The sequence below is a fragment of the Salvelinus fontinalis genome, chromosome 11 (assembly GCF_029448725.1).
Source record: "Salvelinus fontinalis isolate EN_2023a chromosome 11, ASM2944872v1, whole genome shotgun sequence".
Lineage (NCBI taxonomy): Eukaryota > Metazoa > Chordata > Actinopteri > Salmoniformes > Salmonidae > Salvelinus > Salvelinus fontinalis.
The window spans coordinates 32,121,387-32,147,877 of NC_074675.1; the positions used below are offsets into that span (position 1 = coordinate 32,121,387).

Below are 26,491 nucleotides of genomic sequence, written 5' to 3' on the forward strand. Positions count from 1 at the left end.
TATCCAGAGCAATTTACTGTCACGACTTCCGTTCCTTGTTCAGGCGGCGTTCGGCGGTCGAAGTCGCCGACCTTCTAGCCATCACTGATCCTCTTTTCATTTTCCTTTGGTTTTGTCTTGTCTTGTATCACACCTGTTTCCAAACCCATTCATTATATGTTGTGTATTTAACCCTCTGTTCAGCCTCATTGTCCTTGTCGTTGATTGTTTGTTTTGTAAGCTATGTGCAAGATATGTTCTGGTGTGCAACGGGTTTTGACCCACTTATATTATTTTGTATATTTTGGTTTTCAGAGTTTTTGAGCACTTATTAACCTCTCTGGTACAAGTGAGACGCTAGTGTCCCACCTTGCCAACAGCCAGTGAAATTGCAGGGCGCCAAATTCAAAACAACAGAAATCTCATAATTAAAATTCCTCAAACATACAAGTATTATACACCATTTTAAAGATACACTTCTTGTTAATCCAGCCACAGTGTCTGATTTCAAAAAGGCTTAATGGCGAAAGCACACCTTGCGATTATGTTAGGTCAGCGCCTAGCCACAGAAAACCATACAGCCATATTCCAAAGAAGGAGAGGTGTCACAAAAGATAGAAATAGCGTTAAAATGAATCACTAACCTTTGATGATCTTCACCAGATGGCACTCCCAGGACTCCATGTTAGACAATAAATGTGTGTTTTGTTCGATAAAGTTCATCTTTATGTCCAAAAACCTCATTTGAAATTGGTGCGTTATGTTCAGAAATGCATCGTCTCAAACAAACATCCGGTGAATGTGCAGAGAGCCACATCAAATTACAGAAATACTCATCATAAACATTGATCTAAGATACAAGTGCTAACATACGATTAAAGATAAACCTCTCCTTAATGCAACCGCTGTGTCAGATTTCAAAAAAGTTTTACGGTGAAAGCTCCTAGCCACAGAAAACCATACAGCCATTATCCAAAGAAGGAGAGGTGTCACAAAAGACAGAAATAGCGTTAAAATTAATCACTTACCTTTGATGATCTTCATCTGATGGCACTCCCAGGTCTCCATGTTAGACAATACCTGTTCATTTTGTTCGATAAAGTTCATATTTGTGTCCAAATACCTCCTTTTTGTTCGCGCGTTTAGTCCAGTAATCCAAAATGTACAAGGCGCAGGCACTAAGTCCAGACGAAAAGTCAAAAAACTTTACATTACAGTTCGTAGAAACATATCAAACGATGTATATAATCATGTATATAATCAATAGGATGTTTTTATCATAAATATTCAATAATATTCCAATCGGACAATTCCTTTGTCTTTAGAAATTAAAAGGAACAGAGCTCGCGCTCACGGCTGCGCGCGTGACTAAACTAAAGGCTTTCAGCCAGACCCCTGATTCAAACAGCTCTTATTCTCTCCCCCTTCACAGTAGAATCATCAAACAACGTTCTAAAGACTGTTGACATCTAGTGGAAGCCTTAGGAAGTGCAACATGACCCCATAGACACTGTATATTGGATAGGCAATCACTTGAAAAACTACAAACCTCAGATCTTCCAATTCCTGGTTGGATTTCTCTCAAGTTTTTGCCTGGCATATGAGTTATGTTATACTCACAGACATTATTCAAACAGTTTTAGAAACTTCAGAGTGTTTTCTATCCAATACTACTAATCATATGCATATATTAGCTTCTGGGCCAGAGTAGCAGGAAGTTTACTCTGGGCACGCTTTCATCCGAACGTGAAAATGCTGCCCCCTATCCCAAACAGGTTTTTAAACTGCTCCGTTTTATACAAAGTTCGATCTCCTGCGCCTGACTTCCCTGCCATCAGCACGCATCCTTACAGAATCACCAACCTTTTATGGAGTCAGCAGGAGCAGGTACCCCGGTTATAGGGGTGGAGGAGCGCGTCCGAGAGCACGCAGCAATGCTTCACCATCTTGGCACCGCCTTGGACCTCGTTGTCCGGGCTATGGACCGCTGGGAGAGACAGAGTTATTCCAGCGCCTCCACCAGCACAATCGGGGTCTTCTCTGAGCGACCCTTTTCCACCTGGTTCCAGTGGGATTCGTCTCTCCCTGCCCCAGGAGTACGACGGAGAGGCTGCGAACTGCCAGGGGTTCCTGCTTCAACTGGAGCTATACCTGCCCACCGTCCACCCGGCTCCATCGGGCCATGAGAGGGTGTCCGCCCTCGTCTCGTGCCTCACCGGGAAATCCCTGGAGTGGGCCAACGCTGTGTGGAGAGGGGGAGATGCGGCGTTGGACCAGTTTGAGTAGTTCACCCGTTTCCGGGCAGTCTTCGACCACCCGCCCGAGGGTAGAGCGGCGGATGAGCGCCTCTTCCATCTGAGGAAGGAGACGAGGAGCACCCAGGAGTTCGCCCTAGACTTTAGGACCCTGGCTAGCGGCGCGGGATGGAGCGGCGGGGCCCTGATTGACCATTACCGCTGCAGTCTGCGCTAGGACGTCCGTCGGGAGTTGGCCTGCAGAGACACCACCTTCACGTTCGACCAGCTGGTGGACTTGTCCATCCGGCTGGACAACCTGCTGGCTACCCGCGGACGTTCTGATCGGGGTCCGGTGGTTCCATCCTCCCACACCCCCTCTCCGATACCCATGGAGCTGGGAGGGGCGGTACACAGGGAGACCGGAGGGGGTTCCCGCTTGTGCACCATCTGTGGCCGCAGAGGTCACACTGCCGGTCGGTGTCGGGTTGGTTCCTCTGGTGATCGAGGCAGCAGGCAGGGCGCTCTGGCGTCAACCCAGGTGAGCCGGCACCATTCTCACCCAGAGTCCTCTGTTGCACAGATGTTTGTGTTTGTCATTTTCCCTGAGTTTTCCCGTGGTACTGGGCCTACCCTGGTTGGCTTGTCATAACCCCACTGTTTCTTGGCCACAGAGGGCTCTCACGAGGTGGTCGCGAGAGTGCTCACGTAGGTGTTTAGGGGTTTCCGTTGGTGCTACTATGGTGGAGAGTCCAGACCAGATCTCCACCGTGCGCATTACCCCTGAATATGCCGATTTGGCTCTCGCCTTCTCCAAAAATAAGGCGATTTGGCTCTCACAGGCGGAGACGGAGGCTATGGAAACATATGTCTCCGAATCCGTTTCCTTCCTAGGGTATCGCATTTCCACCTCAGGGGTGGCGATGGAGAGTGACCGCATTGCAGCCGTGCGTAATTGGCCGACTCCCACCACGGTAAAGGAGGTGCAGCGGTTCTTAGGGTTTGCCAACTACTACCAGAGGTTTATCCGGGGTTTTGGTCAAGTAGCGGCTCCCATTACTCACTGCTGAAGGGGGGCCCGGTGCGCTTGCAGTGGACAGCTGAGGTGGACAGGGCTTTTAGACACCTGAGGGCTCTGTTTACCTCGGCTCCCGTGCTGGCCCATCCGGATCCCTCTTTGGCGTTCATATTGGAGGTGGACGCGTCCGAGGCTGGGATAGGAGCTGTGCTCTCTCAGCGCCCGGGTACGCCACCGAAGCTTCGTCCCTGTGCCTTCTTTCGAAGAGGCTCAGCCCGCAGAGCCAAACTATGACTTGGGGGACCAGGAGTTGTTGGCTGCCGTCAAGGCCTTGAAGGTGTGGAGACATTTGCTTGAGGGGGCTAGACACCCTTTTCTCATCAGGACTGACCACCGGAATCTGGAGTGCATCCGGGCAGCGAGGAGACTGAACCCTCGCCAGGCAAGGTGGGCCATGTTTTTCACCCGTTTTGTGTTTACCCTTTCTTACAGACCAGGCTCCCAGAACGCAAAGGCAGACGCATTGTCCCGGCTGTATGACACAGACGAGCAGGCCATGGATCCCACTCCCATACACCCCGCATCCTGCCTGGTGGCACCGGTAGTGTGGGAACTGGACAAGGACATTGAGCAGGCATTACGTGCAGAGCACGCTCCCGTCCAGTGTCCCGCTGGGCGTCTGTACGTCCCGTCTGCTGTCCGTGACCGGTTGATCTATTGGGCCTACACGTCACCCTCCTCTGGTCATCCTGGGATCGGTCGGATAGTGCGCTGTTTGGGCGGGAGGTACTGGTGGCCTACCTTGGCTAAAGACGTGAGGGTATATGTTTCCTCCTGCTCGGTGTGCGCCCAGTGTAAGGCTCCTAGGCACCTGCCCAGAGGTGAGCTACACCCCTTACCTGTTCCACAGCGGCCTTGGTCGCACCTGTTGGTAGATTTTCTCACTGATCTTCCACTCTCACAGGATAACACCGCGATCCTGGTCGTTGTGGATCGTTTCTCTAAGTCCTGTCGTCTCCTCCCTCTGCTCGGTTTCCCTACGGCCCTACAGACTGCGGAGGCCTTGTTTACACACGTCTTCCAGCACTACGGGGTGCTTGAGGATATAGTGTCTGATCGGGGTCACCCGTTCACGTCTAGGGTCTGGAAGGCGTTCATGGAACATCTGGGGGTCTCGATCAGCCTTACTTCAGGGTTTCACCCAGAGACTAATGGGCAGGTGGAGAGAGTGAACCAGGATGTGGGCAGGTTTCTGCGGTGCTATTGCCAGGAAGTCACTGTATCAACTATGTATAAAGGATGTATAGTACTAGGCCTATATTGTTGTAAGTAGAGTAGAGGGCCAACTTGCATATATTCCTCTAAGTACACATGTGGAACTGCATAAAAAAACATTTACATTTTTCTTTCAACCCTTTTTTAAAATTTGTATCCCAATGTCACACATTGGCCCCATTATTTATAGAAAGACCCATTTGGAGAAAGAGAATGAAGACTTGCATTTGACTTCCTGTTATGAATTACAGCTGGGATACACAGCTGCAGAAAATATGAAGAGTGGTACTCAGTGATGTGTTGGATTTACCCAAAACATAACGGTTTGTATTCAGGACATGAAGTTCTTTTCTTTGCCACATTTTTTGCAGTTTTCCTTTAGCACCTTATTGCAAACATGATGCATGTTTTGGAATATTTCTATTATGTACAGGCTTCCTTCTTTTCACTCTGTCATTTAGGTTATTATTGGATCAACTACAATGTTGTTGATCCATCCTCAGTTTTCTCCTATCACAGCCATTAAACTTTCATGGTGAAAGTGATGAGCAGTTTCATGCAGTTTCATGGTGAGCAGTTTCTCTCCGGCAACTGAATTAGGAAGGACAACTATGTCTTTGTAGTGACTGGGTGTACTGATACACCATCCAAAGATTATATGGCGGAGGCTCAATCAAGCTAGTTGTCTTGACTACTTTCTTATGTCATTCTCGCTGGCACCAAAAGTTTTAAAAAGTGTTGATAGAGGACAGAATGCAGTCGTACAATTAAATAATTGGCCTTTACAGTGCCTTCGGAAAGTATTCAGACCCCTTGACTTATTCCACATTTTGTGACATGACAGCCTTGTTCTAAAATGGATAAAATAAATAAAAATCCTCAGCAATCTACACACAATACCCCATAATGACGAAGCAAAAACAAGTTTAGAAATTTTTACAACTCTATTAAACATAAAAAACAGGGCTACCTTATTTACATAAGTATTCAGACCCTTTGCTATGAGACTCGAAATTGAGCTGAAGTTCATCCTGTTTCCGTTGATCACCCTTGAGATGGTTATTCAACTTGATTGGAGTCCACTTGTGGTAAATTCAATTGATTGTACACGATTTGGAAAGGCACACACCTGTCTATATAAGGTCCCACAGTTGACAGTGCATGTCAGAGCAAAAACTAAGCCATAAGGTCGAAGGAATTGTCCGTATAGCACCGATACAGGATTGTGTCGAGGCACAGATCTGGGGAACGGTAACAAAACATTTCTGCAGCATTGAAGGTACCCAAGAACACAGTTGCCTCCATCACTCTTAAATTGAAGAAGTTTGGAACCACCAAGACTCTTCCTAGAGCTGGCCGCCCAGCCAAACTGAGTAATCGGGGGAGAAGGGCCTTGGTCAGGGAGGTGACCAAAAACCCGATGGTCACATTGACAGAGCTCTAGATTTCCTCTGTTGAGATGGGAGAACCTTCCACAAGGACAACCATCTCAGCAGCACTCTACCAATCAGGCCTTCATGGTAGAGTGGCCAGACGGAAGCCACTTCTCAGTAAAAGGCACATGACAGCCCACTTGGAGTTTGCCAAAAGGCACCTAAAGACTCTTAGACCATGAGAAACAAGATACTCTGGTCTGATAAAACCAAGATTGAACTATTTGGCCTGAATGCCAAGCGTCATGTCTGGAGGAAACCTGGCACCATCCCTATGGTGAAGCATGGTGGTGGCAGCCATCATGCTGTGGGGATGTTTTTCAGCAGCAGAGACTGGGAGACTAGTCGAGATCGAGGCAAAGATGAACGGAGCATAGTAAAGAGAGATCATTGATGGAAACCTGCTCCAGAGCTCTCACTACCTAAAACTGGGGCAAAGGTTAATCTTCCAACACGATAATAACCCTAAGCACACAGCCAAGTCAACGCAGGAGAGGCTTTCTTGAGTGCCAGAAATGGACTTGAACCCGATCAAACATCTGAGAAACCTGAAAGTAGCGGTGCAGCAACGCTTCTCATCCAACCTGACAGACCTTGAGAGGATATGCAGAGAAGATTTGGAGAAACTCCCCAAATACAGGTGTGCCTTGCTTGTAGCGTCATACCCAAGAAGACTGAAGGCTGTAATTGCTGCCAACGGTGCTGAGTAAACTGACCTGTGAGTTCTGCAGCCTTGTTAAATGCTGACAAAAGTGCATATGATGCCAAAAAGCGATACACTTTTCTACCAGATCTTCAGGTCAGTGAGTGCGATGGGTCAGCAACATTAAGTTAGTGAATTTTACAATAACCCACATAACTAGTGGACAGTAAGTAAAAATCATGATGTACAAGACACTTGTCTGATTCGTGCCTGTTTGAGAGGACTGATCCATTGTGGAGCCCATGGGGATGGTACAGTCTATCAGTGTACGGGTGATTTCACATACAGTCCTCTTTAAAATAACCAATCTCAGTCCTCAAGGAAGTGAACTGGGGTATATAAAAAAGCTAAACAACTCAGTTTCTCTTTGTATTCACACTGCCCTTGCATTTGAATGAGGACTCTTTTGCAAGTTCACTTCACCTATTTTGTGGACCGAGTCCTCTTTGAATTCAACATGCATTCTGGGTTTTTACAAAGTGCAGAACAAGCCATTCAATCAGAATGTGTTATCGGACAGCCTGCTTACACAGCCTGCTTAGATATACCTGCTTACCTTTTGGATTGCATTTAATTAAAATATGAGACATAATAATTGTAATCAGAAGACACTACTATCTACATAGCAATAGAATAACTGCAGAATAAATCATTCTGAAATTTAAACTTGTAAGCCCTAGGTATGCTACTGCCCTTTTAATTCGTCTGTTTTTGTGAAATTTCACAAATTCGTTAGACCAGCCGTTCTGCTATTATTTATAATTTATTTATTGTTGTTTACTTATTTTTTATAATAATAATAATAACCCTCCCTTTTCCTTGATGTCCTTCCTATTTTTATTATTACTATTATTATTATGATCATTATGATCATCATTATAATAATAGGTCATTATCATTAGTAGGCTTAGTTTAGCAGGCTTGTTTAACAACCATCGAGCGGTAGGCCTAAGAGCACATCCTGTTTACAGTCGCATTCATTCATGAATGCAATTTCCGAAATGGAACAGTTTAGGCCTATATACATACGCCAATTTACGCCAATTAATAAATTATTGCTTTGTTGTTTTATTTTTAAACTAAAATGCTTGATTGCATTTCAAATCATGAATGACTCCTATGCTGTAGAGAGGGAAAGAACAAATAAATTATTGATTGATATAGTAGCCTATATAAGTATTGAAAAATAGGCCTAAGTCTGTCTCTTCGCAGCAAAATCTACAGAGCTGGGCTTGTTGTATGCCCCATATATATAGCATTCTGTTGGTAGCAAGAATTTTGTATAAGAATTTAAATTGAAAAACTCGAGCTGTTGAATCAAGTGTTGTATTTTGTACCAGTCATAAACCACGTGCCATGGATTCGGTACATCGAAAATCTCTTCCCATTTATTTTGCAACCTGTATGGCGCAGCTTGCTAACATTTTTGTCCTCAAATGAAAGCGATAGATTTTTCTATTTATGCCAAATCCTTTCAGCCAATTTGTATCTTTAATATATGTCAGACAAACAAGTTCTCTACCTTCACCCTTTTCCACTTGCCTCCTCCATTTTTGTGGTAATGCTGCTATCAGTTGGTTATAAGTTTGGATTGAGCAGACATTCCCATATATTTTCAATAGGTGCATATGTGACATAACTCCTCCGTTTCTTTTCATAATATCATTCATAAATATAATAAAAAAATGTTAATTGTTTTCATAGAAAATGTTTTATTAATCAGTATATTTGAGTTTAACCATAACATTTGTTATATTTGTTCTATCTTTTCTGGAGGATAAAACTGAAATTGTAACCACCTTTGTATGGCTTGTTTAAGAAAGGGTGATGCTTAAAAAAACTATTTTCAATTAGTTGGAAATGAGAAGTAATAAAGGCGAAAAGGACATTTTAAAAAGGATCTGTATAGAAGCAAAAAGGCCATTTTGAACAAAGGGTGATGCTTTTTTACTAATCTACTGGAGAACCATTTTGGGTTTAAGTATAACTTATGTATGAGTGAAGCTTTTAGTGAGAGCTTTAAAGCTTTAATATATAATAATTTTAGCCCCCCAAACTCATATTCATTATATAAATAGGCACTTTTAATTTTGTCTGGCTTAGTATTCCAAATCAAATATAGCTCATGTGATTTAAAAAATGAGTTGTCTGGAGTATGTAGTGCCATTAGTAAGTAAACTGTGATAGGACCAACCAAAGAGTTAATCAATTTGATTTTCCCATAAATAGATAAGTATTTACCTCTCCATGGTTGTAGAATCGTATCTACAGTACTTTTTGCAAACTTTCCATTGAAATTGATTGTGGTAAGTTCATTTATATTTTTTGAAATGTGAATACCAAGTATGTCTAATTTACCCATTTTATTGGTCAACTACAAGGTAGAATAAACACTATGTCTTTTAACGATCCGATACGTAATATGGCACACTTGTCATTATTAGGTTTTAGTCCAGAGGCTAGAAAAGTGATCAAGATCTTCAATGAGACTGTGCAAGGATCCAGATTGCAGACTTAAGAATAAACTTGAGTCATTAGCATACATTGACACTTGTTTTCACACTTGGATTTCTAACCCGTTGATATTTTTGTTGGATCTAATTTTAATAGCTAGCATTTCAATGGCCATAATAAATAGAAATGGAGACAACGGACAGCCTTTTTTAACTCCTCTTAAAAGCTCAATACTTTCTGAGAAGTAACCAATATTTAATATTTTACATATGGGGTTGATGTACATAACTTTAACCCATTGTATAAGAGATTCACCGAAATTATAGTAATCCAGGCATTTATAGATAAATTCTAGTCCTACTTTATCAAACGCCTTTTCAAAATCTGCTATGAAGACCAGGTCTGGTATCTTTGATGTTTCATAATGTTCAATTGTTTCAAGTAATTGTCGTATATTATCTCCAATATGTCATACATGTAGAAATCCTGTCTGATCAGGATGAACAATATCTGCTAAAACCTTTTTGATTCTATGTGCTATGCATTTTGCCAGGATTTTTGCATCACAACACTGAAGTGTAAGAGGCCTCCTGTTTTTTAAATGGACTGGAAATATGGGCAGTCCCATGATTACACAATTCAATACTGCCACCTGCCACATTCAAATCCCCGTAGATCTATTGCATATCTATGAGGGTGCTTTTTAAGAGAACTAACCAAATAACATGGAAAACAGAAGAAAAAAATAACAATAATAGATCATATTAATAGAAATAATAACAGCACAATCTTATAAATGCATGCTCATATTTAGAAAGTCCTAGCAAGGCTATAAGCATATCAGCCCAGCCTGCTCAGTTCATTGGATACAATTGTTTGAAAACTACCTATATATATATCGCAAGACTAGATCTTAATGTCCATTACATTTAAGACATATTTCATGTAGTCCTCATTATATTCTGTTTTATTCCGACAAAAAAGGAAGGATAAAGGAACATAGATTTTAACAGCCGCTAATGACTGCCAGTAAAAATGTGTCTTATTCAACAGACTACCCATATAGAAATACCTAAGTTTAACTTAAAATCAACTCTGACACAGCGATGGCACAATAGCAAAGAATACATGCAGTACTGACAATCCAGAGAGAGTAAACCTGTAAAACCAACCCTGTCTCCACCCACACACATTTTGTTTTTATTCCAGGGTCGTTGCTCAATCACCTAGGTTGATTTACACCTAGGCCTATATCATTAGGTTCAAGAATATAAAAGGTGGTTAAACTTAGGTATTCCTTTATTCCTTTACCTCTCGCTTAGAGGTATATTATGTGTTTCTACATAAGCTATTTACGCTACCTTTTATATTCTTGAACCTAATGATATAGGCCTAGGTGTAAATCAACCTATGTGATTGAGCAACGACCCTGGAATAAAAACAAAATGTCTATAAGTGCTTCCATAAGCAAGTTATTGTGTTGGTTCTACTGTTAACTTTAATCAGTTTATCCCAGTGTTAACCAGCCTGCCACTGTCACGTCTATTCCCGCTCCTCCCCGACGTCAACGGTTTACTAACCACCGGCCCTGGCAACCATCGTTACGCGCACCTGGCACCCATCATTACGCGCACCTGTGTCTCATCATGAGACACACCTGGACTCCATCACTTCACTGATTTCCTCCCCTATATCTGTCACTTCCTTTGTTCCATACCCCAGGCAGTATTGACTATGTGTTTCATGCCTTTACGCTACTCGTAGTTCTTGTATTGTTCTATGGTCCGTTTAGTATTAAACTCACCACTTGCTTTCTGACTCCCAGCGTATGCGTTACAGAACACTGACTCCCAGCGTATATGTTACAGAATACTGCCTCAACAAATGGAAGCAGCAGGTAATCAGGACATCTCCCAGATGGTTGATGAACAGGGATACCTACTTCGTCATCACCACAACCAGCTGGCGCAACTGGGGAGGGCTGTGGAAGAGGTTCTTCGCAGTCTTCAACATCTCGAACATGCCCGAGAGGAATTGTTTTCATCTAGTGGAGGATACTCTGCCACCAATCAATCCAGTGACCCAGCACACCAGTCCACTCAGCAGTCCACCCAGGTCAGCGATGCTGGTCATCCTGACATAGTTGGAATAAGCGCTCATCCCCCTCTCTGCCCTCCGGTGGATGATCGAAGATACCTCTGAACAGAGCCATGAACCCCTCATACGAATTGAACTGCACAACCTCTGGATTTGAGGTACGCTGATCTTTCTGCTGCGCCACGAAATGTGTAGCATTCAAAACATTAATTACCTATAATACATATCTGCACTTAGCAAAATAGGGCCTTCAGCACTATCATCACATGTGAAGTGTTCTAAAAACACATGGTTTTACATGACTCCACTTGTGAAACTTCATGTGAAATATCATCACGTGAAGAGTTCCAAAAACTCATGATTTCACATTTTAAAGTCCACATCACATGTGAAGTGTTCCATAAACACATGATTTCACATATGCAAAACATGTGGAAATGTTACGTGTGAAATCATGAGATTTTTCCACATGTGAAATCATGTGGTTTTTCCGTAAGGGTTATGTTGAGCTTAGAATATCATAAACTAAATTAGCATAGTTCATATTGTTGTTATAGTTATCCTGCATCCAAACTTTAGCAGCACAACTTAGACATGCATTCCGTGGCCAGTTTATTAGGTGCAACCATCTAGTACCGGGTTGGACCCACTGTTTACCTCGAGAACAGTCTGAATTCTTCAGGGCTTTCTACAAGGTGTCGGAAACGTGCCACAGGGGTGTTGGTCCATGCTGATGCTATGGCATCACGCAGTTGCTGCAGATTGGAACGGCGGTATACTCATGCTGCGAACAGCTCGTTCCATCTCACCCCAAAGATTATCTAATAGATTGAGGTCTGGGGACTGCAGAGGCCACTCAAGTAAACTGAACTTGTTGTCATGTTCCATGCAATATTTTTTCCACTTCTCAATTGTCCAGTGTTGGTGATCGCGTGCCCACTGGAGCTGCTTCTTCTTGTTTTTAGCTGATAGGAGTGGAACCCGGTGGGGTCGTCTGCTGCAATAGTCCATCCGTGACAAGGATCGGCGAGTTGTGCGTTCTGAGATGCCGTTCTGCACACCACTGTTGTACTGCGCCATTATTTGTCTGTTTGTGGCTCGCCTGTTTGCTTGCACGATTCTTGCCATTCTCCTTCGACCTCTCTCATCAACAAGTTGTTTTCGCCCACAGGACTGCCACTGACTGGATGTTTTTTGTGTGTCACACCATTCTAAATAAACCATAGACACTGTCATGTGTGTAAAGCCCAGGAAGGCAGCCGTTTCATGTTAGATCTGGCGCGCCTGGCACCGACGATCATACCACGCTCAAAGTCACTTAGGTCACTCGTTTTGCCGACTCTAACATTCAATCGAACAGTAACTGAATGCATCGATGCTTGTCGCCCTGCTTTATATAGCAAGTCATAGCCACGTGACTCACTGTCTTGTAGGAGCGATCCATTTTTGAGAACGGGGTGGTGTACCTAATAAACTGTCCGGGAGTGTATATATGTTTAGTTAATGCAATTATTGAATTTGTGACTAAGAATTCATCACATGAAAAAGTAGTTAGGCTTGTGCATTGTCCCATTTTTACTTCAGACTGGCACTTTGTGGCCCTGATCCAGAGAGTGTGCCAAGCCCATCTTGGAGAAACTACAGTGCTGGCCGAAAGCCCCAGACAGGACCAGATGAGGGAGCTCTACATGGGACCTCTGAATGCAAGCTGCACCAGAGGCAAATACAAGCTGCACCAGAGGCATGCACCCTATGGGCAGGATGCCTCTGTGTGAGTGTCACTGAGTAGGATGATACACCATTTCTTGGGTGCACAATCCATAGGTAAGGCTGTCGAGTGCATATAAGTACGCCCCCAATGCAATTCTGAAGTCTTAACACATCCACAGTGCGATGTAGCTTTTTTGGGGTCAAATTAGATCATTATTGTCTTTTGTTGAATTGATATAACAACATTCCAACCATATGTAGCATTATCTAGTCCAAATGACGTGATTCCACTATATGTATTGGTTTGCATTAGTTTCAATGCGGGAACTTTTATCTTGAAGGCCAACCGTTGATTCCACTAGTGTGGCTAATCGCTATTGTGGCTCAGTTTACATCGATAGGGCGTTCCAGCCTTCTCACTAGGTACGTACTTTCTCACTTCCAGGAAAGTCTTCTATTTTTCATTCTCTTCTTTTTCTGAGAGAGTGTTATTTGTTATTGTACATACATTTAGTGGATGTTACAGGGAGAAAATAACACAGGTTGAGAGGTCAAAATAAGACTGCATTTGTGGAAAGTAAACTAGCACTCGACGTCCTGTTGTGAATTACAGTTGAACCAGACAGAAGCAGGCAGCTGACGTCATTATCCATGTAAACTGTATCTGACAGAAAATGGCCACGTTACAACAACAAGGTGAGTGTTATGCCGATACCCTTCTGTGCGGTAGGCCTACTCTTGCTATTTCATTGTAGGGTGACTATGTGCTTAAAAAGTGTGGGCATAAATAAATACACCAGGCACAGAGAGAAGAGCCTTGCTTTCTTCCTAGGTTCCTGCCTTGACGGGAGTTTTTGTAGCCAAGTAACTTGCTTCCGCACCAGCATTGCTTGCTCTTTGGAGTTTCAGATAGGCTACCCAATCTGTAAAGCACTTTATGCTGATGTAAAAAGGGCTTTTATAAAGTACATTTGATGTACTATTAAAGCAAGTAAAGAACTTAGTACAAACATTAATTTCCACAAAGGTGGTTGACTTCCCAGAAGTAAGTGTGTCTAAAGCAATGTGAAGATAAATCAAATCACATTTTATTGGTCACATATACATGTTTGAATTAAGAAAGAAAGAAATATTTAGATGAGCAATGTCATCTAAATTAGTGGAATCGGCTATTGCAGCCACACTCGTTGCTGACAGGTGTATAAAATCAAGCACACAGCAATGCAATCTCCATTGCTGTAACAAAACAAAATGTGGAAAACGTCAAGGGGTCTGAATACTTTCCAAATGCACTGTATATAGGGCAACAGCCTCTAAGGTGCAAGGTTGAGTAACGGGGTGGTAGCTGGCTAGTGACAGCGACTAAAGTTCAGGGCAGGGTGCTGTACTGGGTGGAGGCCAGCTAGTGGGGACTATTTGAAAGTATGATGGCTTTGAGATAGAAGTTGTTTTATCAGCTCAAGATGGCAGTCCCCCCGTTTCAGCTTTGATGCACCTGTACTGACCACCCCGCTACCATCCAGAAGGCGAGAACAGGCCGTGGCTCGGGTGGCTGAGGTGCTTGATGATAATAAAGCTAATCAAACTTTAAGTACATTATAATATCTGGATGGTCGATTTTTATGGTTTATTCATGGATGGGTTCATTCCTAGAACCACTCTCTTACTTGATAGATACATGCATTATCTGGTTATTTAATTCCTTTACTTATTATTTATTATGTGACTTGACTTCAGATACCCTGATGGAATGCTTGAGTTGCAGCCATCTTAAGGTGAGAGGACAAAATTTTGATATTATTATGAAGAATCTACTTATTTTACACGAGGCTCATAACTGTTACAATAATTGCCAAATATTTTTGAAAGATTAATCTGAAGGTTTTACCATATTTGGTTGGCTCAATCCTGAACAGACCGCAGAAATTTGGATTGCGCTTGAGCCGTTAGTGTCTACAGAAAATGAGATTTCAATCTACAGGTAAACACCTTGGACTTACTTTCCGCTCTACCTCAATAATTAGCACCTGTCACAAACAAATCCTGATCAACAGATGATTCAGTTTATTTAATATTTTGGTTACCTAATTTGCATTCCCTTCTTCTAGACTTGAATCTATCGCAGGACGTTATGAGTGCAGAATATCAGGGCTGCGCTGGGTATGTGAGCGCAAAGTCACACTTCTGTACCACTTCAGCTCTTGGGATCCTCACAGGGCAGTGCTACAAAGCATGGGGTACAGGCAAGGAGGCCCCCTACTGGACATCAAAATCATTGAAGGAAAACTGAAAGAAGTGCATCTGCCACATTTTCTCTGTTTTGGTGCACGTAAGGATATCAGCTATACTGGACAAAACATTGTTTTATTTACCTGGGAATTCTCAATACATCTTATTCAAACTGATAATGTAAATGTTCTGGTTTCTGTCCATTTTAGGGGTTGGAGATCGTTATGATCCCTCTATAAAGCAGAAAGTGAGAGTTCTTCATGTAGAAGACTGTGGTGTGTCCATAGAACAAGTGGATAAGGTCACCCGCTTCCACGTCAAGATTCTCCATCCATCTTTCTCTCTGAGAGGTGTTATCCTGCAGGCATTAGGGTGTTCCGTGCACTGTGACTTGCAGATCTACCGAGCCAGGACAGCACACCTCACGCTACATGCTTATCTGATGCCATGTGATCCTGCACTAACACAGGTTATAAAGGCTAACTATGTTCCTCTTCTTCATTGTTACTTCCATATACGGTATTTATTCAACCAGGATGGTCCTCAGCAACAATTTTCATTGACTTAAAAAAAAATCTGAACACTCCAGATCAGACAAACGTAAAACAATCAGGCACCCTGATGAAAGCGTTAGCCAAGACATGGTGTATTTTAATGACTTAGCCCACACATTTAAAGGTTTATCAACTTTCAAACCTGGACCTGGACTTGGATTTTTTTATGACACTTAGCAACCATGTTATAGTTTTTCCTTTTTCTTGTCAAACAATGTTGAGAACAAATGGTAATTGGAAGTATACAGTGCAATACACAGTGATGGATATGTTTGCTTGTTCTACAGGTAGTGGAGAAACAGGAGAAGTGTCATGGATCCACAAGGATCCTAAAACCAAGACCAGAGAAGTCACAATGGTTGACTAGTGATTTCTACCTCACAACATCCTGTCCTTCTGATGTTAACCCTCGTGTACGGTTTGAACTTGTATAGAACATTAATGAAATCCAAAACATTGCACATTCCCAGAACACCCCCCCAAGAAGAATGACTAATTTCAATGTCTGTTAGTCTAACACTATCTATCTATTGTCTCAGAGATTGGAGCTCGCACATGTTGACCCACCAAACTTCTTTGAGGTGTTTATAGGAGACGCAGATTCTGACTTCAGTCTGAACCTAAGCTGTAAAAGTCGTAAACAAACCATATGGAACCACGAAATACGAGAAGGTCAGAAAAGATCCATTGGCTTAGTAACCATAAATGTCAAATATTGTTTAAAGCCGGGATTCCTCAGGCGAGTTGCACGCTGCACTACAGACAATGCACATTTTAAAAGGCATATTCCTTTACATTCATGGTAAACACTGCTGATATCGGCTCAATCATAAACTACATTTTAAAAGTCAACTGTAATGCACTTGCCAATACTGCGCCATTGATTGAATCCCGTCCTAGAAATGTGTTTAATGGTCATAAGTAAAGGCAAACTAATTGTATCAGTTTCCTTTATAGCTGAATACAGGGGTCCCATCTTGACATCAGACCAGCACTTTGTGGACCTCCACCAGACAGCCCTGATTGACAGAGTGAGTCAGGTCGATTCCATCTTGGACAGACTCCTGAAGAGTGGAGTCATTACTGCTGATGGCTACAATGACATGATAGCTGAAAGAAATAACCAGAAAAAGATGAGGGAGCTCTTTGATGGGCCCTTAAAAGGATGTGGCTCCGAATGCAAAGATCGGTTCTTAGAGATCCTGACAGAGCTGGAGCCATACCTAATCAATCACCTGAAGCAGGAATGATGAGCTAGGTTGGTGAAAGGGGAACATTTGAAGTTTATTTTAGGGGAAATGGCATGAATGATGTCAGTTGCGCTTTGTTTTATTTCTTTATAAAAGGTGCATCGTATCATAATTTTTTTATCATTTTTTTTAAATTTTTTTACACATGTACAGTTGGAGTCATTAACTCGTTTTTCAACCACTCCACAAATTTCTTGTTAACAAACTATAGTTTTGGCAAGTCGGTTAGGACATCTACTTTGTGCATGACACAAGTCATTTTTCCAACAATTGTTTACAGACAGAATATTTCACTTATAATTCACTGTATCACAATTCCAGTGGGTCAGAAGTTTACATACACTAAATTGACTGCGCCTTTAAACAGCTTGCAAAATTCCCGAAAATGTCATGGCTTTAGAAGCTTCTGATAGGCTAATTGACGTCAATTGGAGGTGTACCTGTGGATCTATTTCAAGGCCTACCTTCAAACTCAGTGCCTCTTTGCTTGACATCATTGGAAAATCAAAAGAAATCAGCCAAGACCTCAGAAAAAAAAATTGTAAACCTCCACAAATCTGGTTCATCCTTGTGATTAATTTCCAAGCGCCTGAAGGTAGCACGTTTATCTGTACAAAAAATAGTACGCAAGTATAAACACCATGGGACCACGCAGCCGTCATACTGCTCAGGAAGGAGATGTGTTCTGTCTCCTAAAGATGAACGTACTTTGGTGCGAAAAGGGCAAATCAATCCCAGAACAACAGCAAAGGACCTTGTATAGATGCCGGAGGCAACCGGTACAAACGTATCTATATCCACATAACCTGAAAGGCCGCTCAGCAAGGAAGAAGCCACTGCTTCAAAACCGCCATAAAAAAGCCAGACTACAGTTTGCAACTGCACATGGGGACAAAGATCGTACTTTTTGGAGAAATATACTCTGGTCTGATGAAACAAAAATAGAACTGTTTTGCCATAATGACCATCATTATGTTTGGAGGAAAAAGGGGGAGGCTTGCAAGCCGAAGAACACCATCCCAACCGTGAAGCACGGGGGTGGCAGCATCATGTTGTGGGGGTGCTTTGCTGCAGGAGGGACTGGTGTACTTCACAAAATAGATGGCATCATGAGGAACGAAAATTATGTGGATATATTGAAGCAACATCTCGAGACATCAGTCAGGAAGTTAAAGCTTGGTCGCAAATGGGTCTTCCAAATGAACAATGACCCCAAGCATACTTCCAAAGTTGTGGCAAAATGGCTTAAGGACAACAAAGTCAAGGTATTGGAGTGGCCATCACAACACCCTGACCTCAATCCTGTTGAAAATGTGTAGGCAGAACTGAAAAATCGTGTGCGAGCAAGGAGGCCTACAAACCTGACTCAGTTACACCAGCTCTGTCAGGAGGAATGGACCAAAATTCACCCAACTTATTGTGGAAGGCTCCCCGAAACGTTTGACCCAAGTTAAACAATTAAAAGGCAATGCTACCAAATACTAATTGAGTGTATGTAAACTTTTGACCCACTGGGAATGTGATGAAATAATAAAAGCTGAAATATCTACTATTATTCTGACATTTCACATTCCTAAAATAAAGTGGTGATCCTAACTGACCTAAAACATGGAATTTTTACTCAGATTAAATGTCAGGAATTGTATTTGGCTAAGGTGTATGTAAACTTCTGACTTCAACTGTAAATATACAGGGGCACAACTTTGGTTTTAGAAGTAGGGGGTACATAACCTGGGGGTTTTACTAATTTACATGAGTGGTAAGTCAGTACTGATGATTTTGTCATTTGAGTAGTGATGAGCACAGTGGCGAATTTAGGTATAGGCGACATGGGCAGCCGCACAAAAAAAGTTGGAATGGTGACATTTGCGCGATCGGTTTTCTATCATTCATCTGCACATCACGTCAAAGATATGTCACGGTGTGGGACTGTGGGTCAATTAACCTTGTCAGAGTGGGCGCCCTGATCCTAGTTTATGAGCTGGGCAGATTGGGAAGGTCTCCCACTCAAAAGTATGAGATGGGGGTGGGGATAGGTTGACCTCAGGTCTCCCCACTGGAAGCCCGATGTAAGGGGGAGCGGGGGTATCTATCAAACAGCGCACATCTAAATTTGTACAGTACTAATGCAATTAGTAAAATCGGTCACACTACCAAATAAACCACAATTCATTCATAATACTGTGAATGTATAGTTTCACAGGCATATTGTTGCATTTTTTACTGGTTTGTGCAAAATCGTTAAGAATAATATAAAACCAGTCTGCACACCCAAGGTGAATTGGTTTAGTCTTGACTCTTGGTTGACAGTGTTGGGGGATGGGTCATGTATTGATGCTCAAGTGCCAAATCAACAGATTTGTATGTTTTAATATTTATATAGTTTTAAATGTTATGATTATTTTTGTTGTTCCAAATGTCTGAATAAAAATACAGTTAGTGCAGAATGGTGCTTTTTTGGGGGGTGGGGGGGGGGGCTGAAGGGGGGGTTCGCCCAAGGAGTCATACAAGCTAGAACCGCCACTGGATGAGCAGAGTTTTGGGACATGTCTTCTGGTGAATAGACATTTCCTATTTGCATTACTACACAATTTCGTAACTAACATCAAGGCGGTGGCCCGTTCCTGTAGGTTCATGCTCTACAACATTCGCAGAGTACAACCCTACCTCACACAGGCACTAATCCAGGCACTTGTCATCTCCCGTCTGGATTACTGCAACTCGCTGTTGGCTGGGCTCCCTGCCTGTGCCATTAAACCCCTACAACTCATCCAGAACGCCGCAGCCCGTCTGGTGTTCAACCTTCCCAAGTTCTCTCACGTCACCCCGCTCCTCCGCTCTCTCCACTGGCTTCCAGTTGAAGCTCGCATCCGCTACAAGACCATGGTGCTTGCCTACGGAGCTGTGAGGGGAACGGCACCTCCGTACCTTCAGGCTCTGATCAGGCCCTACACCCAAACAAGGGCACTGCGTTCATCCACCTCTGGCCTGCTCGCCTCCCTACCTCTGAGGAAGTACAGTTCCCGCTCAGCCCAGTCAAAACTGTTCGCTGCTCTGGCACCCCAATGGTGGAACAAACTCCCTCACGATGCCAGGTCAGCGGAGTCAATCACCACCTTCCGGAGACACCTGAAACCCCACCTCTTTAAGGAATACCTAGAATAGGATAAAGTAATCCTTCTAACCCCCCCCTTAAAAGATTTAGATGCACTATTGTAAAGTGGCTGTTCCACTGGATATCATAAGGTGAATGCACCAATTTGTAAGTCGCTCTGGATAAGAGCGTCTGCTAAATGACTTAAATGTAAATGTAATGACTTGTTTTTATTAGGCATTTGGGAATCTACTTAACAGCTACGAAAAAGCGTCTTGCTTTCGACTGGCAGCTTTAGTGTCGCCGGTCGGGAGAAGGGCGGGTGAGCTGTGAGGAAAACGGCCACCAGAAAGGCAGTAGCACGGCTACCGCTTGATAAAGTGGAATATAGCAGGCGTCCTGTGAATGAGTCGATTGGCAAAAAAAAAGCGAATGGTTGAGGGACAGCTATTGGGGAACTGTGGGGGGATCTTGGAGGGTTCGGTCTTCACAAGATTGTGATCATGAAAAAGGAAACTATGACATTTTATTCCACTATCATGCACACGTACTCTCACACATAAGGATGGCTTTGTTGCGGAAAGACTGATACATCAAACAGGCAAAGCGTCAATACAGGGCTAAGATTGAATCATACTACACCGGCTCCGATGCTCGTCGGATGTGGCAGGGCTTGCAAACTATTACAGACTACAAAGGGAAGCACAGCCGCGAGCTGCCCAGTGACACGAGCCTACCAGACGAGCTAAATCGCTTCGAAGCAAGCAACACTGAGGCATGCATGAGAGCATCAGCTGTTCCGGACGACTGTGTGATCACGCACTCCGTAGCCGACGTGAGTAAGACCTTTAAACAGGTCAACAGGGCCAGACGGATTACCAGGACGTGTGCTCCGGGCATGTGCTGACCAACTGGCAGGTGTCTTCACTGACATTTTCAACATGTCCCTGATTGAGTCTGTAATACCAACATGCTTCAAGCAGACCACCATAGTCCCTGTGCCCAAGAACATAAAAGGCAACCTGCCTAAATGACTACAGACTCGTAGCACTCACGTCCGTAGCCATGAAGTGCTTTGAAAGGCTGGTAATGGCTCACATCAACACCATTATCCCAGAAACCCTAGACCCACTCCAATTTGCATACCGCCCAAACAGATCCACAGATGATGCAATCTCTATTGCACTCCACACTGCCCTTTCCCACCTGGACAAAAGGAACACCTATATGAGAATGCTGTCCATTGACTACAGCTCAGCGTTCAACACCATAGTACCCTGAAAGCTCATCACCAAGCTAAGGAACCTGAGACTAAACACCTCCCTCTGCAACTAGATCCTGGACTTCCTGACAGGCCACCCCCAGGTGGTGAGGGTAGGTAGCAACACATCTGCCACGCTGATCCTCAACACTGGAGCTCCCCAGGGGTGCGTGCTCAATCCCCTCCTGTACTCCCTGTTCACCCACGACTGCATGGCCAGGCACGACTCCAACACCATCAAGTTTGCTGACGACACAACAGTGGTAGGCCTGATCACCGACAAGACAGCCTATAGGGAGGAGGTCAGAGACCTGGCTGGGTGGTGCCAGAATAACAACCTATCCCTCAACGTAACCAAGACTAAGGAGATGATTGTGGACTACAGGAAAAGGAGCACCGAGCACGTCCCCATTCTCTTCGACGGGGCTGTAGTGGAGCAGGTTGAGAGCTTCAAATTCCTTGGTGTCCACATCAACAACAAACTAGATTGGTCCAAACACACCAAGACAGTTGTGAAGAGGGCACGACAAAGCCTATTCCCCCTCAGGAAACTAAAAAGATTTGGCATGGGTCCTGAGATCTTCAACCAAGCTCCCATTGAAATCACAGCGAGATATGGATGAGTTTTCACTTCCTACAGCTTCCACTAGATGTCAACAGTCTGTAGAACTTTGTCTGATCACTCTACTGTGAAGGGGGGCCGGATGAGAGGAGAATTAGTCAGGTCTGCCATGAGGTGACCATTCTTTGACCATGCGCGTTCACATGAGAGAGCTCCGTTCCATCGCTCATCTGAAGTCAATGTAATTCGCCGGTTGGAACGTTATTCAAGATTTATGTTAAAAACATTCTAAAGATTGATTCAATACATCGTTTGACATGTTTCTACGGACTGTTACAGAACTTTTGGACATTTCGTCAGGTTTTAGTGAACGCGCTTCCCTGACGTTAGATTTGTATACCAAACACGCAACAAAAATAGCTATTTGGACATAAATGATGGACATTACATTACCGAGTTTTGTTGACTGCACAATTTGGGCGGGTAACTGTATGGCTTGCTTGTGTGGCTGAACGCTGTTTTCAGATTATTGAATATTGTGTTTTGCCGTAAAGCTTTTTGAAATCTGACACAGCGGTTGCATTAAGAACAAGTTTATCTTTAATTCTATGTAAAACATGTATCTTTCATCAAAGTTTATGATGAGTATTTCTGTTATTTGACGTGGCTCTCTGCAATTTCTCCGGATATTTTGGAGGCATTTCTGAACATGGCGCCAATGTAAACTGAGGTTTTTGGATATAAATATGAACTTAATCGAACAAGACATATGTATTGTGTAATATGAAGTCCTATGAGTGTCATCTGATGAGGATCATCAAAGGTTAGTGATGAATTTTATCTCTTTGTGCTTTTTGTGACTCCTCTCTTTGGCTGGAAAAATGGCTGAATATTTCTTTGCGTTGGTGGTGACCTAACATAATCGTTTGTGGTGTTTTCGATGAAAAGCCTACTTGAAATCGGACACTTTGGTGGGATTAACAACAAGATTACCTTTTAATTTTAATTATGAGATTTCTGTTGTTTGAATTTGGCGCCCTGCACTTTCACTGGCTGTTGTCATATCGATCCCGTTAACAGGATTGCAGCCATAAGAAGTTATTAATTAAGCATCACTACTCTGGACAGTTCTGATTTAGAATATGTGGACAACTACAAATACCTAGTGTCATGACGTTGGCCTGGGGGTAGGTTTATGACAGTCATAAATACCTCTCCCCCCCTTTTTCCTCTCTCTACCCTACTGATGTGACATTTGAAAATCCTTTGGTTAACATAGAGATTCTGGGAACATCAGAAGGTGGGGGGAAATTAACTATATTCTGGTAATCCGACCAATTGAACATATGCGGTGGTACTTAATGAATATGATGTCAGTTCGGTTGTCATCTGAGACATTCTCATCAATGATAGGATGACAAACTCTACAGTGGAAAGTCTGCACATTGTAGTTATCGGAGTCACAATTGTTGTTCAATTTAAATGTTTGAATATAAAATTATTGGTGAAGAGATGAAATGTAATTTTAGCTTCCAAATGAGAGATTTGGGTTTTCATAAGGTTAGGGCTCTGCTAAATCAGTGGCCCGCCCCTGTGAAGAGACATGGGTTATAAAACTTTTCAAACACACCCTTCTCGCTCCACTATATAAAGCCTTGACGAAAATATAACCTCCTGTTCCAAGTACGTGAGGTCTGCAGCCTCTGCGTTAAAAGGACTAACATGTCATCTACAGAACTAAGCCTACCTCAGCGTGAGCTTTGGTTGCGAATGGTATGAACTTTGAACTCTTATTCACTACAGAAGTGATACCTCCTAGCCGTTGAGTTAGCAGCAGCTGCAAACGTGGGCTAGGAAAGAACAGACAGAGTATCCCGTCTACCAAACATCGACGTTACTACAACGTATCCAATTTACCACCAGATACATTCTTCAAAGGACAAAGGACTCGGTTGGGCAACACGGCTTTCCATCTACCACCAACTTACCAAAGCGCAGCTCAGAGTAAATATTTATTGCATTTTCCTTTTCCAAATGGGCGGTAATTTGGAATGCATAAGATACTGTATTTACGATAGCATGGCTTTTCTCCCTTTGTTCCTCAAGTCTTCCCGCTCTTTCACTCAAACCCAGCCCCCTTTTCTTTTGTGTAACCAGCTGTCATATCTGTTCCGTCCGCTAGGGACGTTTTCCTTTATGACGTAATTTGTAATCAAGGTATGATTCATTCTGTGTATATGTAATTCTGTGTGATTAGTTAGGTATTTAGTAAATAAATAATTAAACCCAATTTTGTATTGTTGATTCAACTTGTTAGCCAGGGTTTGTGAAGAATTTACAACTTTCAGATGTGACTGAATTAAGGTGCCGATTAATATTGACTGCTATTGATGTAAAATATTACTATGTCATTAAGAGTTAATTCGGAAGATAACAGCTCTATAAATATTATTTCGTGGTGCCCGACTTTCTAGTTAATTACATTTACATGATTAGCTCAATCAAGTAATATTTATTACGGAGAAAGGATTTTAGAGAATAGCATGTCATGTCACTTAATCCGGCATAGCCAAAGACACGACACTAGGTCTGGCTAGACTGTAAACTCTCCTTCCAGAATCATATTAAACATCTACAATCGGCTTCCTATTTCGCAACAAAGCCTCCTTCACTCACGCCGCCAAACATACCCTCGGTCAACCAAATAGTTTCTAGTCATCTCTCGTCCAAGGCTTTTTCTTCTTTGGACTTTATATGGCGATTGGCATCTAACTTTCATAATAAGGTGTTTTACCACAACCGACCAACCGTCCTCAGTTCATCTTTCAATCACCCACGTGGGTATAACCAATGAGGAGATGGCATATGCTTCTAAAAGCCAATGAGGAGATGGGAGAGGCAGGACTTGCATCGCGGTCGGCATCACAAATAGAAGCAACTTCTATTTTAGTGCTTGGCAACGCAGACGCTCGTTGGCGCATGCGAGCAGTGTGGGTACAATGATTGAATAACATGTATGTGTACATTTATTTTGCAACGCGAGCAGTGTGGTCAGCATGTAGGACAAGGTGCGTCTTTTTCCCAACGCAGTTAAGCCAAAACTATGCGTTCTACTACGCTCCAATTGGCTAGTTAGCGTTGTCTCACTCACAGGCAATCAGCGAAGAGACAGTGACCTTCCGAGGTAAGGATGGAAAGTGTAATTTTACAGTTAGCTGCCTACTGGAATGCAGGCCTATTATTATCATGTTTGGTAACATTTTCCCATGTATTTATTTTCAGAGTTTCAATTGTTTCAGTTGTAAATGTCTCAGAGAACTCTGCTGAATTCCCTCAATTAAAGTTCAGTTAAGTTAACCTAGACTACTTAATGTTACTAGCTCGGTATTTGAAGTTGTTATATTTTCATTAGTAGTCTCAGGTAAAAGCACATGCTTATTATTCATTATTTATTAGCTAATCATTCAGTCGAATACGCTATGCCATTGAATCTGTCTTTGAGCATTAAGGGACGTTAATGGCTAGCTCGGTCCATGACATTATGTTATTATATTTTTCAATCTTGAAGTACAAGGGCAAATGTTATTAATCAGCGACTGAAATTTCACGCCCGGATTTGGAGACTTGTAGAACGCCCCTCAATCTGGGTTTGGCAGATGCCAGGAGAACGCTACCTGCCCCAATGCAGTGCCAACTGTAAAGTTTGGTGGAGGGATAATGGTCTGTGGCTGACCTCAACCCCATCAAACACGTTTGGAATGAATTGGAACACCGACTGAGAGCCACGCCTAATCGCCCAACATCACTAATGCTTGTGGCTGAATGGAAGCAAGTCCCAGCAGCAATGTTCCAACATCATGGACCAACCCCATATTAATGCCCATGATTTTGGGATGAGATGTTTGAGCAGGTGTCCACAGACCTTTGGTCAGGTAGTATTTATCTATGCGCACACTCTCACCAAGAAGCGTTTTACAGTTGATGTTCCCAAAACGTCCAAGTATAAGTTACTGTAACTGCTACATGATAAGCAATTTCATGTAGCAAGTAACCTAGCTGCATATATCTTAGTCAAACTCATAAAATGTTTTACCTATAGGCTATAGTCATTCTATACTGAACAAAAATATAAACATGTAAAGTGCTGGTCCCATGTTTCATGAGCTGAAATAAAAGATCTCAGAAGTTTTCCATACACACAAAAAGCTTATTTTAAAGTTTACATCCCTGTTAGTGAGCATTTATCCTTTGCCAAGATAACCCATCCACCTGACAGCTGTGGCATACCAAGAAGCTGAATAAACAGCATGATCATTACACAGGTGCACCTTGTGCTGCGGACAATAAAAGGAAACTAAAATGTTTTGTCACACAACACAATGTAACAGATGTCTCAAGTTTTGAGGGAGCGTGCAATTGGCATGCTGACTGCAGGAATGTCCACCAGAGCTGTTGGCAGATAATTAATTGAACGTTAAGTTCTCTACCATAAGCCTTCTCCAACATCATTTTAGAGAATTTGGAATTCCAATGTCCAAATTAACCACAGACCATGTGTAACCTCGCCAGCCCAGGACCTCCACATCCGGCTTTTTCACCTGCGGGATTGTCTCCATTGGTGGTCTGAAAGAAGCCAAT

At 42.9% G+C, this 26,491-nt stretch overlaps 2 protein-coding genes across 5 annotated transcripts in view; one reads left to right on the forward strand and one right to left on the reverse strand.

The window, feature by feature from the left end:
• Positions 1-13,281: 13,281 nt before the first annotated feature.
• Positions 13,282-19,383, forward strand: LOC129865548 (NACHT, LRR and PYD domains-containing protein 1 homolog). 4 transcript variants are annotated; one of them, XM_055938420.1, is made up of 9 exons: positions 13,282-13,326; positions 13,517-13,599; positions 14,641-14,678; positions 14,820-14,884; positions 15,012-15,232; positions 15,342-15,601; positions 15,974-16,099; positions 16,226-16,358; positions 16,644-19,383. In XM_055938420.1, exons 2-9 carry the CDS (start codon positions 13,578-13,580, stop codon positions 16,934-16,936), a joined length of 1,158 nt encoding a protein of 385 aa, XP_055794395.1. In that variant the 5' UTR covers positions 13,282-13,326; positions 13,517-13,577; the 3' UTR covers positions 16,937-19,383. The 4 variants fall into 4 exon arrangements, with proteins under 4 accessions (XP_055794395.1, XP_055794397.1, XP_055794398.1 ...); XM_055938422.1 differs by lacking the exon at positions 13,282-13,326 and adding an exon at positions 14,361-14,460 and having other exon boundaries at positions 13,334-13,599; XM_055938423.1 differs by lacking the exon at positions 13,282-13,326 and adding an exon at positions 14,388-14,460 and having other exon boundaries at positions 13,334-13,599.
• LOC129865546 (E3 ubiquitin/ISG15 ligase TRIM25-like) overlaps positions 17,045-26,491 on the reverse strand; it is a 30,628-nt gene continuing 21,181 nt past the window's right edge. Inside the window, exon 11 of the mRNA XM_055938417.1 lies at positions 17,045-26,476. The gene's annotated coding sequence lies outside the window, so the exon portion shown is untranslated. The remainder of the gene's footprint in view (positions 26,477-26,491) is intronic.